Source organism: Melanerpes formicivorus, unplaced genomic scaffold (genome assembly GCF_026170545.1).
Source record: "Melanerpes formicivorus ecotype bairdi unplaced genomic scaffold, bMelFor1.0.p_v2 SCAF_179, whole genome shotgun sequence".
NCBI lineage: Eukaryota > Metazoa > Chordata > Aves > Piciformes > Picidae > Melanerpes > Melanerpes formicivorus.
The window spans coordinates 551,298-563,712 of record NW_027142531.1 but is presented as its reverse complement, the minus strand read 5'-3'; the positions used below and the strand labels follow the sequence as shown (position 1 = coordinate 563,712).

Sequence of the window (12,415 nt, the reverse complement as noted above, 5' to 3'; positions counted from 1 at the left end):
GCGCCCCCTGCAGGCGCGGGGCTGGGGATGCCGCCGTGGGGAGCCGGCTGCGGGGTTCGGGCCGGGGCTGGGAGCGCCCCCTGCAGGCGCAGGGCTGCGGATGCCGCCGCGGGGAGCCGGCTGCGGGGTTCGGGCCTGGGCTGGGGGCGGCCCCGGGGCGGGCCCCGGCGGGCAGCAGCCGTCGGTTCCCGTGGGAAAGCTCCGCCGGCCGCGGCCCTCCTCCGCCGCCTCCTTTGTCCCCCGGCGCCGGCAGCCGCCGGGATGTGAGCCCCGGATCGATCCCCCCCTGCGGAAGGGCTGAGGGGCAGCCCCCGGCCCTGGGGGGCAGCCGCTGGCAGCAGCAGGGCACGGGCTGGGCACGTCGGGGCCGTGCCAACCTGCTGCCAGCGTGGACTCTGCTCCCGAGGGGGCCAGGGGGAAGCGGGGGGCACAAAGGTGACAGAGATCAGCGGCTGGGGGAGAAGGAGGCAGAGCTGCTGCTGCCCTGGCCTCACCCTGCCTGCCAGCCTCCCATGGCACCCCCTGGCCTCACCCTGCCTGCCAGCCTCCCCTGGCACCCCCTGGGATGGGAAAGGGAAAGAGGGAAGGGAAGGGAAGGGAAGGGAAGGGAAGGGAAGGGAAGGGAAGGGAAGGGAAGGGAAGGGAAGGGAAGGGAAGGGAAGGGAAGGGAAGGGAAGGGAAGGGAAGGGAAGGGAAGGGAAGGGAAGGGAAGGGAAGGTGCAGGCAGAGTGTGGGGAGCAAAGCCGAGGCACGGGGGCAGGGGAGCCGGGGGGGGCAGCCAGGAGGAGCCGGTGGGGCGGTGGGAGGCAGGGGGGGCAGCCAGGAGGAGCCGGGGGGCAGCAGGGGGCAGGGCAGCGCCTGGGAAAGCTGCAGCAGGAGGCAGCACAAAGAGCAGGGGCAGGGGCAGGGGCAAGGGGCGGGGGCAGGGGCGGGGGGGGGAGCAGCGGAGCCGCTGATCGATACCCGAGCGGCAGCAGAGCTCCTCCTGGCCTGCAGCGCCTCCCCGGGGACCTCTCTGCTCCTCCCCAGCTGCAGGCGCAGGGCAGAGGGGGCGGCAGCCTGAGAGGGCACAGGGACGGAGGTGTCCCTCCGGGGGCTGCCAGCCTGGCACGGCCCAAAGGGTGGCCCCGGGGCAGCTCTGCAGGGCCGGCACAGGCTTAAGGGCCAGGGGAGGAGGTTCCAGCCCGGAGCAGTGACCCTGATGGCACAGGCGCACAGAATGCCAGCTCCAAAGGGCCCTGCAGCCAGCTGGCAGCACTCTGGGCACCCAGCTCTGCCTACCAGCCAGGCACCACACGGCATGGGATCGTGGAATGGGTGGGGGAGGGGGATCAGGGTCCTGGAGTCATGGAAGGGGGCTGGGAGAGACCCTCAGGACCCTGGACTGGGTTGGGCTGGGAGAGACCCTCAGGACCCTGGACTGGGTTGGGCTGGGAGAGACCTTCAGGACCCTGGACTGGGTTGGGGCTGGGAGAGACCTTCAGGACCCTGGGCTGGGTTGGGCTGGGAGAGACCTTCAGGACCCTGGGCTGGGTTGGGCTGGAAGAGACCTTCAGGACCCTGGGCTGGGTTGGGGCTGGGAGAGACCCTCAGGACCCTGGGCTGGGTTGGGCTGGAAGAGACCTTCAGGACCCTGGACTGGGTTGGGCTGGGAGAGACCCTCAGGACCCTGCTCCTGCAAGCACTCAACAGCCAGCAGGAGGTCTCCTTGGAGCTGCTCAGGAAGCTGGGGGCAGACCTCTGGGCAGGGCCTGGTTGTGGCAAGGCGCAGGGGGGGCAAGGTTTGGGCTCCAAGAGGGAGATGGAGAGTGTGGAGAAGGCAGAATTTGGCGCTGAGGCTGGGCAGAGCCTGGCCCTGAGGTGGGAGCTGCCCCAAGCCTGGCGCCAGCCCAGCTGAGGTTTGGAGCTCCGAGCCGGGGCTGGGGCCGTCCCTGCTGAGCGGGAGCTGAGCTCTGAAGGTCCTTTCCCACCCACACCAGGCTGTGGTTCGAGCCTGGCCCCTGCCCCCTTGCCGCTGGGCTGGCAGCTTGGCCACCGGCAGCTCCCGTCCTGCCCGCCCGGGCACTGCCCCCGGGCCATCCTGCGGTGTGCCACCCCCCCCGCGGGGGTCAGCCGGCGCTGCCAGCCGCAGCAGCCCCCCGCGGGGGCCCTCCAGCTCAGCCCCGAGGGAGGGAGGGAAGGAAGGATGGAAGGGGAGCAGCAGCAGCCCTGGAGCTGCATCTGTCTCCCCCGCAGGGGCTGAGCCCCAGCTCCTCTCATCCATCTCCTCCTCCGCAGTCAGCTCCGATCTGCAATTTCCCCTGCCCTGAAAAGAGGCAAAAATCGATCCAGGCCTTGCCGATTTCAGAGCAGGAGAGGGATAGGAGCCCCGGGGAGAGGCAGGGGAGGCCTCTGCCTGCTCTCCCTCAGCACCTCTCCGTCTTCCTCCCCATGCAGAGTGAGGAGGGGCAGGAAAATTGATCCCAGCCTGATCCCCAGCTCCCCCTGCCCAGCCAAACCCACCCCAGGACCCCAGACCACAGCTCAGGGCTCTCTCCCAGGACCCCAAAGTTCAGCTCAGAGCTCTCAGGACCCCAAAGCACAACTCAGGGCTCCAGGACCCCAGACCACAGCTCAGGGCTCTCTCCCAGGACCCCAAAGCACAGCTCAGGGCTCCCAGGACCCCAAAGTACAGCTCAGGGCTCCCAGGACCCCAGACCACAGCTCAGGGCTCCCAGGACCCCAAAGCACAGCTCAGGGCTCTCTCCCAGGACCCCAGACCACAGCTCAGGGCTCCCAGGACCCCAGACCCCAGCTCAGGGCTCTCTGCCAGGACCCCAGACCACAGCTCAGGGCTCCCAGGACCCCAGACCCCCAGCTCAGGGCTCTCTCCCAGGACCCCCAGACCACAGCTCAGGGCTCCCAGGACCCCAGACCCCCAGCTCAGGGCTCTCTCCCAGGACCCCAGACCACAGCTCAGGGCTCCCAGGACCCCAAAGCACAGCTCAGGGCTCTCTCCCAGGACCCCAGACCCCAGCTCAGGGCTCTCTCCCAGGACCCCAGACCACAGCTCAGGGCTCCCAGGACCCCGCTCCCAGAACCCCAGACCACAGCTCAGGGCTCTCTCCCAGGACCCAAAGCACAGCTGAGGGCTCTCTGCACGCAGGTTTTGGTGTCCATGGAGCTGTTGGGTTGATGGCTGCACTGAGGTCCCCCTGGAGGTCTTCTGCAGCCTCCATGACTGCGGAGCTTGGTGGCCACGGAGGTGCTGGGTTGCTGTGGGACCTGCCGACCTTGGAGGCCTTTCCCACCCAACCCCTTGCCGTGATTCCTGCTCCCTGAGCCCCCAGGAGGTGCTCTGGACCAGCGGCCCAGCCCCAGCCCAGCTCTGCTCTCCTCAGCACGGCCCAGGAGCAGAGCCCCCCCAGGAGCAAGAGCCCAGCCGGGCTCTCACCTTCTCCTCCTCCCCTCCCTTGCTCCAGGGCTTTGCTGCCGCTGCTCAGGGCTGATTAAAGCTCTCATTCATCACCTCTAAAGAGATTAAAGCCTCCCGAATTCATTTGGTGACCCTAACGAAGACAAACCTGAGCTGAGAGCTCCTTTAATGCAATAGAGCAGCACAAAACAGATGCGAGGGGGGCTCGGAGCCTCTGCCGGCTTGTGGCTGGAGCAGTTCCCCCCGGCTGGTGGGCAGGCGCGGAGCTCCCGGGCCCCCTCCCCCTCCCCCTCTCCCCCCCATTTCTTTCGCCCACTTGAAGTAAAAGAAAGATCTCCCCGCGAGTAATTTGGGAGTCGTTAGCCCCGGAGCTCGTTAGGCAGCAGCAGCAAAGGGCCTTAGAGTCGCTGCCGGCCTTGATGGAGCAGCCAGCGGCAGGGCACGGCGGGGACGGGGCCGGGGGGCGGCTGGGGGGCAGGCTGGGGGCTCAGCAGGGCCACGGAGCTCCCAGCAGCTCCCTGAGGGACCTGCCCCCAGCCCTCACCCAGCTCTGTCCTCACCCTGCTCTGCCCCAGCTCTGCTCTGCCCCAGCTCTGCCCTCACCCAGCTCTGCCCTCACCCAGCTCTGCTCTGCCCCAGCTCTGCCCCAGCCCAGTTCTGCTCTCACCCAGCTCTGCCCTCACCCAGCTCTGCTCTGCCCCAGCTCTGCCCTCACCCAGTTCTGCTCTCACCCAGCTCTGCTCTGCCCCAGCTCTGCTCTGCCCCAGCTCTGCCCTCACCCAGCTCTGCCCTCACCCAGCTCTGCCCCCAGCCCTCACCCAGCTCTGCCCTCACCCAGCTCTGCCCTCACTCAGCTCTGCCCTCACCCAGCTCTGCCCCCAGCTCTGCCCTCACCCAGCTCTGCTCTGCCCCAGCTCTGCCCTCACTCAGCTCTGCCCTCACCCTGCTCTGCCCCAGCTCTGCCCTCACCCAGCTCTGCCCTCACCCAGCTCTGCCCCAGCTCTGCCCTCACCCAGCTCTGCCCTCACCCTGCTCTGCCCCAGCTCTGCTCTGCCCCAGCTCTGCCCTCACCCAGCTCTGCCCTCACCCTGCTCTGCCCCAGCTCTGCCCTCACCCAGCTCTGCCCTCACCCTGCTCTGCCCCAGCTCTGCTCTGCCCCAGCTCTGCCCTCACCCAGCTCTGCCCTCACCCAGCTCTGCCCCAGCTCTGCCCTCACCCAGCTCTGCCCTCACCCAGCTCTGCCCCAGCTCTGCTCTGCCCCAGCTCTGCCCTCACCCTGCTCTGCCCCAGCTCTGCTCTGCCCCAGCTCTGCCCTCACCCAGCTCTGCCCTCACCCAGCTCTGCCCCAGCTCTGCCCTCACCCAGCTCTGCCCTCACCCAGCTCTGCCCCAGCTCTGCTCTGCCCCAGCTCTGCCCTCACCCTGCTCTGCCCCAGCTCTGCTCTGCCCCAGCTCTGCCCTCACCCTGCTCTGCCCTCACCCAGCTCTGCCCTCACCCAGCTCTGCCCCAGCTCTGCCCTCACCCAGCTCTGCCCTCACCCAGCTCTGCCCTCACCCAGCTCTGCTCTGCCCTCACCCAGCTCTGCCCTCACCCAGCTCTGCCCAAGCTCTGCCCTCACCCAGCTCTGCCCTCACCCAGCTCTGCCCTCACCCAGCTCTGCTCTGCCCTCACCCAGCTCTGCCCTCACCCAGCTCTGCCCAAGCTCTGCTCTGCCCCAGCTCTGCTCTGCCCTCACCCAGCTCTGCCCTCACCCAGCTCTGCCCTCACCCAGCTCTGCTCTGCCCCAGCTCTGTCCTCACCCAGCTCTGCCCTCACCCAGCTCTGCTCTGCCCCAGCTCTGCCCTCACCCTGCTCTGCCCTCACCCAGCTCTGCCCTCACCCAGCTCTGCTCTGCCCTCACCCAGCTCTGCCCTCACCCAGCTCTGCCCAAGCTCTGCTCTGCCCCAGCTCTGCTCTGCCCTCACCCAGCTCTGCCCTCACCCAGCTCTGCCCTCACCCAGCTCTGCTCTGCCCCAGCTCTGTCCTCACCCAGCTCTGCCCTCACCCAGCTCTGCTCTGCCCCAGCTCTGCCCTCACCCAGCTCTGCCCTCACCCAGCTCTGCCCCAGCTCTGCCCTCACCCAGCTCTGCTCTGCCCTCACCCAGCTCTGCCCTCACCCAGCTCTGCTCTGCCCCAGCTCTGCCCTCACCCTGCTCTGCCCTCACCCAGCTCTGCCCCAGCTCTGCCCTCACCCAGCTCTGCCCCAGCTCTGCCCTCACCCAGCTCTGCCCTCACCCAGCTCTGCTCTGCCCCAGCTCTGCCCTCACCCTGCTCTGCCCTCACCCAGCTCTGCCCTCACCCAGCTCTGCCCTCACTCAGCTCTGCCCTCACCCTGCTCTGCCCCAGCTCTGCCCTCACCCAGCTCTGCCCTCACCCAGCTCTGCCCCAGCTCTGCCCTCACCCAGCTCTGCCCTCACCCAGCTCTGCCCCAGCTCTGCCCTCACCCAGCTCTGCCCTCACCCTGCTCTGCCCCAGCTCTGCTCTGCCCCAGCTCTGCCCTCACCCAGCTCTGCCCTCACCCAGCTCTGCCCCAGCTCTGCCCTCACCCAGCTCTGCCCTCACCCTGCTCTGCCCCAGCTCTGCTCTGCCCCAGCTCTGCTCTGCCCCAGCTCTGCCCTCACCCTGCTCTGCCCCAGCTCTGCTCTGCCCCAGCTCTGCCCTCACCCTGCTCTGCCCTCACCCAGCTCTGCCCTCACCCAGCTCTGCCCCAGCTCTGCCCTCACCCAGCTCTGCCCTCACCCAGCTCTGCTCTGCCCCAGCTCTGCCCTCACCCTGCTCTGCCCTCACCCAGCTCTGCCCTCACCCAGCTCTGCCCTCACCCTGCTCTGCCCTCACCCAGCTCTGCCCTCACCCTGCTCTGCCCTCACCCAGCTCTGCCCTCACCCAGCTCTGCCCTCACCCAGCTCTGCTCTGCCCCAGCTCTGTCCTCACCCAGCTCTGCCCTCACCCAGCTCTGCTCTGCCCCAGCTCTGCCCTCACCCAGCTCTGCTCTGCCCTCACCCAGCTCTGCCCTCACCCAGCTCTGCTCTGCCCTCACCCAGCTCTGCCCTCACCCAGCTCTGCTCTGCCCTCACCCAGCTCTGCCCTCACCCAGCTCTGCTCTGCCCCAGCTCTGCCCTCACCCAGCTCTGCCCTCACCCAGCTCTGCTCTGCCCCAGCTCTGCCCTCACCCAGCTCTGCCCCAGCTCTGCTCTGCCCTCACCCAGCTCTGCCCTCACCCAGCTCTGCCCTCACCCAGCTCTGCTCTGCCCCAGCTCTGCCCTCACCCAGCTCTGCCCTCACCCTGCTCTGCCCCAGCTCTGCCCTCACCCAGCTCTGCCCTCACCCAGCTCTGCCCCAGCTCTGCCCTCACCCAGCTCTGCCCTCACCCAGCTCTGCTCTGCCCCAGCTCTGCCCTCACCCAGCTCTGCCCTCACCCAGCTCTGCTCTGCCCCAGCTCTGCCCTCACCCAGCTCTGCTCTGACCTCACCCAGCTCTGCCCTCACCCAGCTCTGCCCTCACCCAGCTCTGCTCTGCCCCAGCTCTGCTCTGCCCCAGCTCTGCCCTCACCCAGCTCTGCCCTCACCCAGCTCTGCCCTCACCCAGCTCTGCCCCAGCTCTGCCCCAGCTCTGCCCTCACCCAGCTCTGCCCCCAGCCCAGCTCTGCCCCAGCCTGGGACTGTCAGGGGGGTGCTGGGGCTGTCAGGGGGCACCCCTGTGCTGCTGAGGGGGTACCAGGGCTGCTGGGGGGCACGGTGGGGCTGTCAGAGGGCACCCCCGGGGCTGACACCACACACTGAGGGGCTGCGGGGGGGGCAGGTTGCGGGGCTGTGGGGGGGGCAGGTTGCAGGCTGGGGGGGACAGGTTGCAGGCTAGGGGGGGCAGGTTGCAGGGCTGCGGGGGGGGGCAGGTTGCGGGGCTGCGGGGGGGGCAGGTTGCGGGGCTGGGGGGGGCAGGTTGCAGGCTGCGGGGGGGCAGGTTGCGGGGCTGCGGGGGGGGGCAGGTTGCGGGGCTGCGGGGGGGCAGGTTGCGGGGCTGGGGGGAGCAGGTTGCGGGGCTGCGGGGGGGGCAGGTTTTGGGGGTGGGGGGCGGCCGGTTGCGGGCCGGGGGGGGCCCTCGGGCGCTGCCGAGGCTGCGGGGCCGGGGCGGCCGCTACCGGCTGCCATTTCATCTCGCCGCTCCCTCCCTTCCTCCCTCCCTCTCTCCTCCCTTCCTCCCTCCCTCCCTCCCTCCATTTTCTCGCCGGCTGCCGCCGGTACCGGCCCCGCCGCCGCCGTTCCATGTAGTGCCCCCTCCGGACCCCCACCCCCCCCTTCCCCGCAGACGGGCAGGCGCGGGGCCCCCCCCGGCATGAGGAGCTGCAGGATGGTGCGGGTGGCCAGCGTGCTGGGGCTGGTGATGCTCAGCATCGCCCTCCTCATCCTCTCCCTCATCAGCTACGTCTCGCTGAAGAAGGACAACATCTTCGGGGCGCCCCGCGCCGCCGGCCCGGGGGGGCCCCGCATGTACATGTTCCACGCGGGCTTCAGGTGAGGGGGCAGGGGGGAGCCCCCCTTCCCTTCCCTTCCCTTCCCTTCCCTTCCCTTCCCTTCCCTTCCCTTCCCTTCCCTTCCCTTCCCTTCCCTTCCCTTCCCTTCCCTTCCCTTCCCTTCCCTTCCCTTCCCTTCCCTTCCCTTCCCTTCCCCTTCCCTTCCCTTCCCTTCCCTTCCCTTCCCTTCCCTTCCCTTCCCTTCCCTTCCCTTCCCTCCCCTCCCCTCCCCCTTCCCTTCCCTTCTTCCCTTCCCCCTCCCTTCCCCCTCCCCCCATCCCTCCCCTCCCCCATCCCTCCCCTCCCCCATCCCTTCCCACGCTTTCCTTTCCCATCCCTTTCCCCCCGCCCCCCCTCTCCGCGGTGCAGCCCCCGGGGGCAAGGCCCAACCGCTCGGCGCAGCCCCTGCCGCCCCCCGCCCCCGTACCGGGGCCTGCCGTACCGGGGGGGGGGGGACAGGGCGGAGAGAGAAGCAGCTCGGTGCGGCCCGGTGCGGCCCGGTGGAGCCCGGCACAGCTCGGTACAGCCCGGTAGGGCCCACTGCAGCCCGGTGCTGCCCGGTACATCCCATCCTAGGCCCGGTACAGCCGGTACAACTCGTCGCGGGCTCGGTGCAGCCCCGTTCAGCCCGGTGCTGCCCGGTACATCCCATCTTAGGCCCGGTACAGCCGGTGCAACTCGTCACGGGCTCGGTGCAGCCCCGTTCAGCCCGGTGCTGCCCGGTCCATCCCATCGCAGGCCCGGTACAGCCGGTACAACTCGTCACGGGCTCGGTGCAGCCCCGTTCAGCCCGGTGCAGCCCGGTCCATGCCGCCCCAGCCCCGCTCCGTCCCGGTCCGCGCCTCTCCCTGCCGGTGCCGGCCGCCGGGGCGCTGGCGCTGTCCTGTCCGCGGTGCTGCAGCGGCCGCCCCGGGGCCGCGCCGCTAACGGCTGCGGGTCTGTGTCCGTCTGTCCGTCCGCCTGTCCCCCGCGGGGCCGCCAGGTCGCAGCTGGCGCTGAAGTTCCTGGACCCTTCCTTCGTGCCCATCACCAACTCGCTGAGCCAGGAGCTGCAGGAGAAGCCTTCCCGCTGGACCTTCAACCGCACAGCCTTCGCCCAGCAGAGGTAGGGCCCCGCCGGCCCGGCCCCGGCCCCGGCCCCGGCCTCTCCCTCCCTGCCCCGGGCATGGCCCCGCGGGGGCAGCTCTGGGGCCCCTGGGCGGCAGAAACTGCACCACAAGCCTCTGCCCAGGCGCCGGCAGCTCGCTGCAGGCTGTGACCCTCTGCCCCCAGCTGCAGTGATGCCAGGCTGTGCTCCCCAGCAGGCTGTGACCCCACTGCCCCCAGCTGCAATGATGCCAGGCTGTGCTCCCCAGCAGGATGTGACCCCTCTGCCCCCAGCTGCAAAGATGCCAGGCTGTGCTCCCCCAGCAGGCTGTGACCCACTGCCCCCCAGCTGCAAGTGGCACTGGCACTGCTGGGGGGCTCAGGCTGCAGCCATGCCAGCCTGGGTGGCACTGGCACTGCTGGGGGGCTCAGGCTGCAGCCATGCCAGCCTGGGTGGTACTGGCACTGCTGGGGGGCTCAGGCTGCAGCCATGCCAGCCTGGGTGACACTGGCACTGCTGGGGGCTCAGGCTGCAGCCATGCCAGCCTGGGTGGCACTGGCACTGCTGGGGGGCTCAGGCTGCAGCCATGCCAGCCTGGGTGACACTGGCACTGGCACTAGGGGCTCAGGCTGCAGCCATGCCAGCCTGGGTGACACTGGCACTGCTGGGGGGCTCAGGCTGCAGCCATGCCAGCCTGGGTGGCACTGGCACTGCTGGGGGGCTCAGGCTGCAGCCATGCCAGCCTGGGTGGCACTGGCACTGCTGGGGGCTCAGGCTGCAGCCATGCACGGCGGGGAGGTGGCACCGGGCCTGCCTCAGCCCTTCCCCAGGCCCCTCTCCAGCTGCTGTGGCAGCAGCATTGCCTCATCCCTGGCACCACCAGCCCCCTGCCTAGCTCTGTGCCACCCCCCTGGTGACTGCAGCTAATGCCTCAGGAGCTGCCTCGGCATTTGTCCCCGGGCCAGAGCCCATCAGGAGGGCACCAGAGGGACCTGCATTAAGGCTGAGGCAGTGCAGGGTGGGAGCCGGGAGGAGGTTGGGAGCTTTCCACCGGCAGAGGCAGGCAGGGGCACTGGGCTGCCAATTTCAGGCCCTGCCAGGGAAAGGCCTGGGCAGGGGCTGGGTTCTAAGTGTGCCCCAGCGAGGCAGTGCCCAGCGAGGGCACCAAGGGATGCCACAGGGAGACAGCCACTGGGCTTGGGCATTCCCAGCCCAGGAAGCATTTGCTCCCTTCCCACCCCAGGCTCCAGCCAGAGCCAGCTCCACCATTCCCACCCAGAGCTCCAGCCAGAGCCAGCTCCACCATTCCCACCTGAGGCTCCAGCCAGAGCCAGCTCCACCATTCCCATCTGAGGCTCCAGCCAGAGCCAGCTCCACCATTCCCATCTGAGGCTCCAGCCAGAGCCAGCTCCACCATTCCCACCCCAGGCTCCAGCCAGAGCCAGCTCCACCATTCCCACCCCAAGCTCCAGCCAGAGCCAGCTCCACCATTCCCACCCCAGGCTCCAGCCAGAGCCAGCTCCACCATTCCCACCCCAGGCTCCAGCCAGAGCCAGCTCCACCATTCCCACCCAGAGCTCCAGCCAGAGCCAGCTCCACCATTCCCACCCCAGGCTCCAGCCAGAGTCAGCTCCACCATTCCCACCCCAGGCTCCAGCCAGAGCCAGCTCCACCATTCCCACCCAGAGCTCCAGCCAGAGCCAGCTCCACCATTCCCACCCAGAGCTCCAGCCAGAGCCAGCTCCACCATTCCCACCTGAGGCTCCAGCCAGAGCCAGCTCCACCATTCCCACCCCAGGCTCCAGCCAGAGCCAGCTCCACCATTCCCACCCAGAGCTCCAGCCAGAGCCAGCTCCACCATTCCCACCTGAGGCTCCAGCCAGAGCCAGCTCCACCATTCCCACCTGAGGCTCCAGCCAGAGCCAGCTCCACCATTCCCACCCAGAGCTCCAGCCAGAGCCAGCTCCACCATTCCCACCCAAAGCTCCAGCCAGAGCCAGCTCCACCATTCCCACCCCAGGCTCCAGCCAGAGCCAGCTCCACCATTCCCACCTGAGGCTCCAGCCAGAGCCAGCTCCACCATTCCCACCTGAGGCTCCAGCCAGAGCCAGCTCCACCATTCCCACCAGAGCTCCAGCCAGAGCCAGCTCCACCATTCCCACCTGAGGCTCCAGCCAGAGCCAGCTCCACCATTCCCACCCAAGGCTCCAGCCAGAGCCAGCTCCACCATTCCCACCTGAGGCTCCAGCCAGAGCCAGCTCCACCATTCCCACCCAGAGCTCCAGCCAGAGCCAGCTCCACCATTCCCACCCAGAGCTCCAGCCAGAGCCAGCTCCACCATTCCCACCCAGAGCTCCAGCCAGAGCCAGCTCCACCATTCCCACCCCAGGCTCCAGCCAGAGCCAGCTCCACCATTCCCACCTGAGGCTCCAGCCAGAGCCAGCTCCACCATTCCCACCCAGAGCTCCAGCCAGAGCCAGCTCCACCATTCCCACCCAGAGCTCCAGCCAGAGCCAGCTCCACCATTCCACCTGAGGCTCCAGCCAGAGCCAGCTCCACCATTCCCACCCCAGCTCCAGGAAAGGGCAGGGCCAGGGCCAGGCTCTGCTCAGCTGCACCCTGGGACAGGCCAAGGGGCAAGGGATGGAAACTGCAGCCCAGGAGGTTGCAGCTCAGCAGGAGGAGGAACTTCTGCCCTGGGGAGGCTGCCAGAGCCCTGGGGCAGGCTGCCCAGAGAGGTTGTGGAGTCTCTTCTGGAGCCTTCCCAGCCCCCTCTGGATGTGTTCTGTGTGCCCTGGGCTGGAGTCTCTGCTCCTGCTCTGGCAGGGGGCTTGGGCTGGAAGCTCTCCTGAGGTCCCTTCCTACCCCCTAACACCCTGTGCTCCTCTGCCCCCAGCCCCAGTTGCCCTATTCCCCTGTTGCAGGCAGCAGCTGCTGCAGCACATGGCTGTGATCTGTGATCCTCTGACCCTGTGCCCCTGAGCCCCTGAGCCCCCAGCCCCGCTGCCCCTCTCCCTGTGCTGCAGGCAGGAGCTGCTGCAGCAGGGGGGCTGTGCCCCTGAGCCCCCAGCCCCGCTGCCCCTCTGCCTGTGCTGCAGGCAGGAGCTGCTGCAGCCGGGGGGCTGTGCCCCTGAGCCCCCAGCCCCGCTGCCCCTCTCCCTGTGCTGCAGGCAGGAGCTGCTGGCGCAGGTGGACGTGGTGAAGAACTTCTCGCTGACGCGGGGCAGCGTCCGTGTGGGGCAGCTGCTGCACTACGACTACTCCAGCCACAAGTACGTCTTCTCGGTGAGCAGCAGCTTCCGCTCGCTGCTGCCGGAGGTGTCGCCCCTGCAGCAGCGGCACCACAACGTCTGCGCCGTGGTGGGCA

General features: G+C 69.1%; 1 protein-coding gene across 1 annotated transcript in view; it reads left to right on the top strand.

Moving 5' to 3' along the window:
• The first annotated feature begins 7,730 nt into the window (after nt 1–7,730).
• The window catches only part of ST8SIA3 (ST8 alpha-N-acetyl-neuraminide alpha-2,8-sialyltransferase 3), a 5,766-nt gene continuing 1,081 nt past the window's right edge, over nt 7,731–12,415 (top strand). The window contains exons 1-3 of the mRNA XM_068169351.1: nt 7,731–7,962; nt 8,944–9,066; nt 12,219–12,408. Coding sequence (XP_068025452.1) covers nt 7,784–7,962; nt 8,944–9,066; nt 12,219–12,408 — 492 coding nt within the window. The 5' untranslated portion in view covers nt 7,731–7,783. The remainder of the gene's footprint in view (nt 7,963–8,943; nt 9,067–12,218; nt 12,409–12,415) is intronic.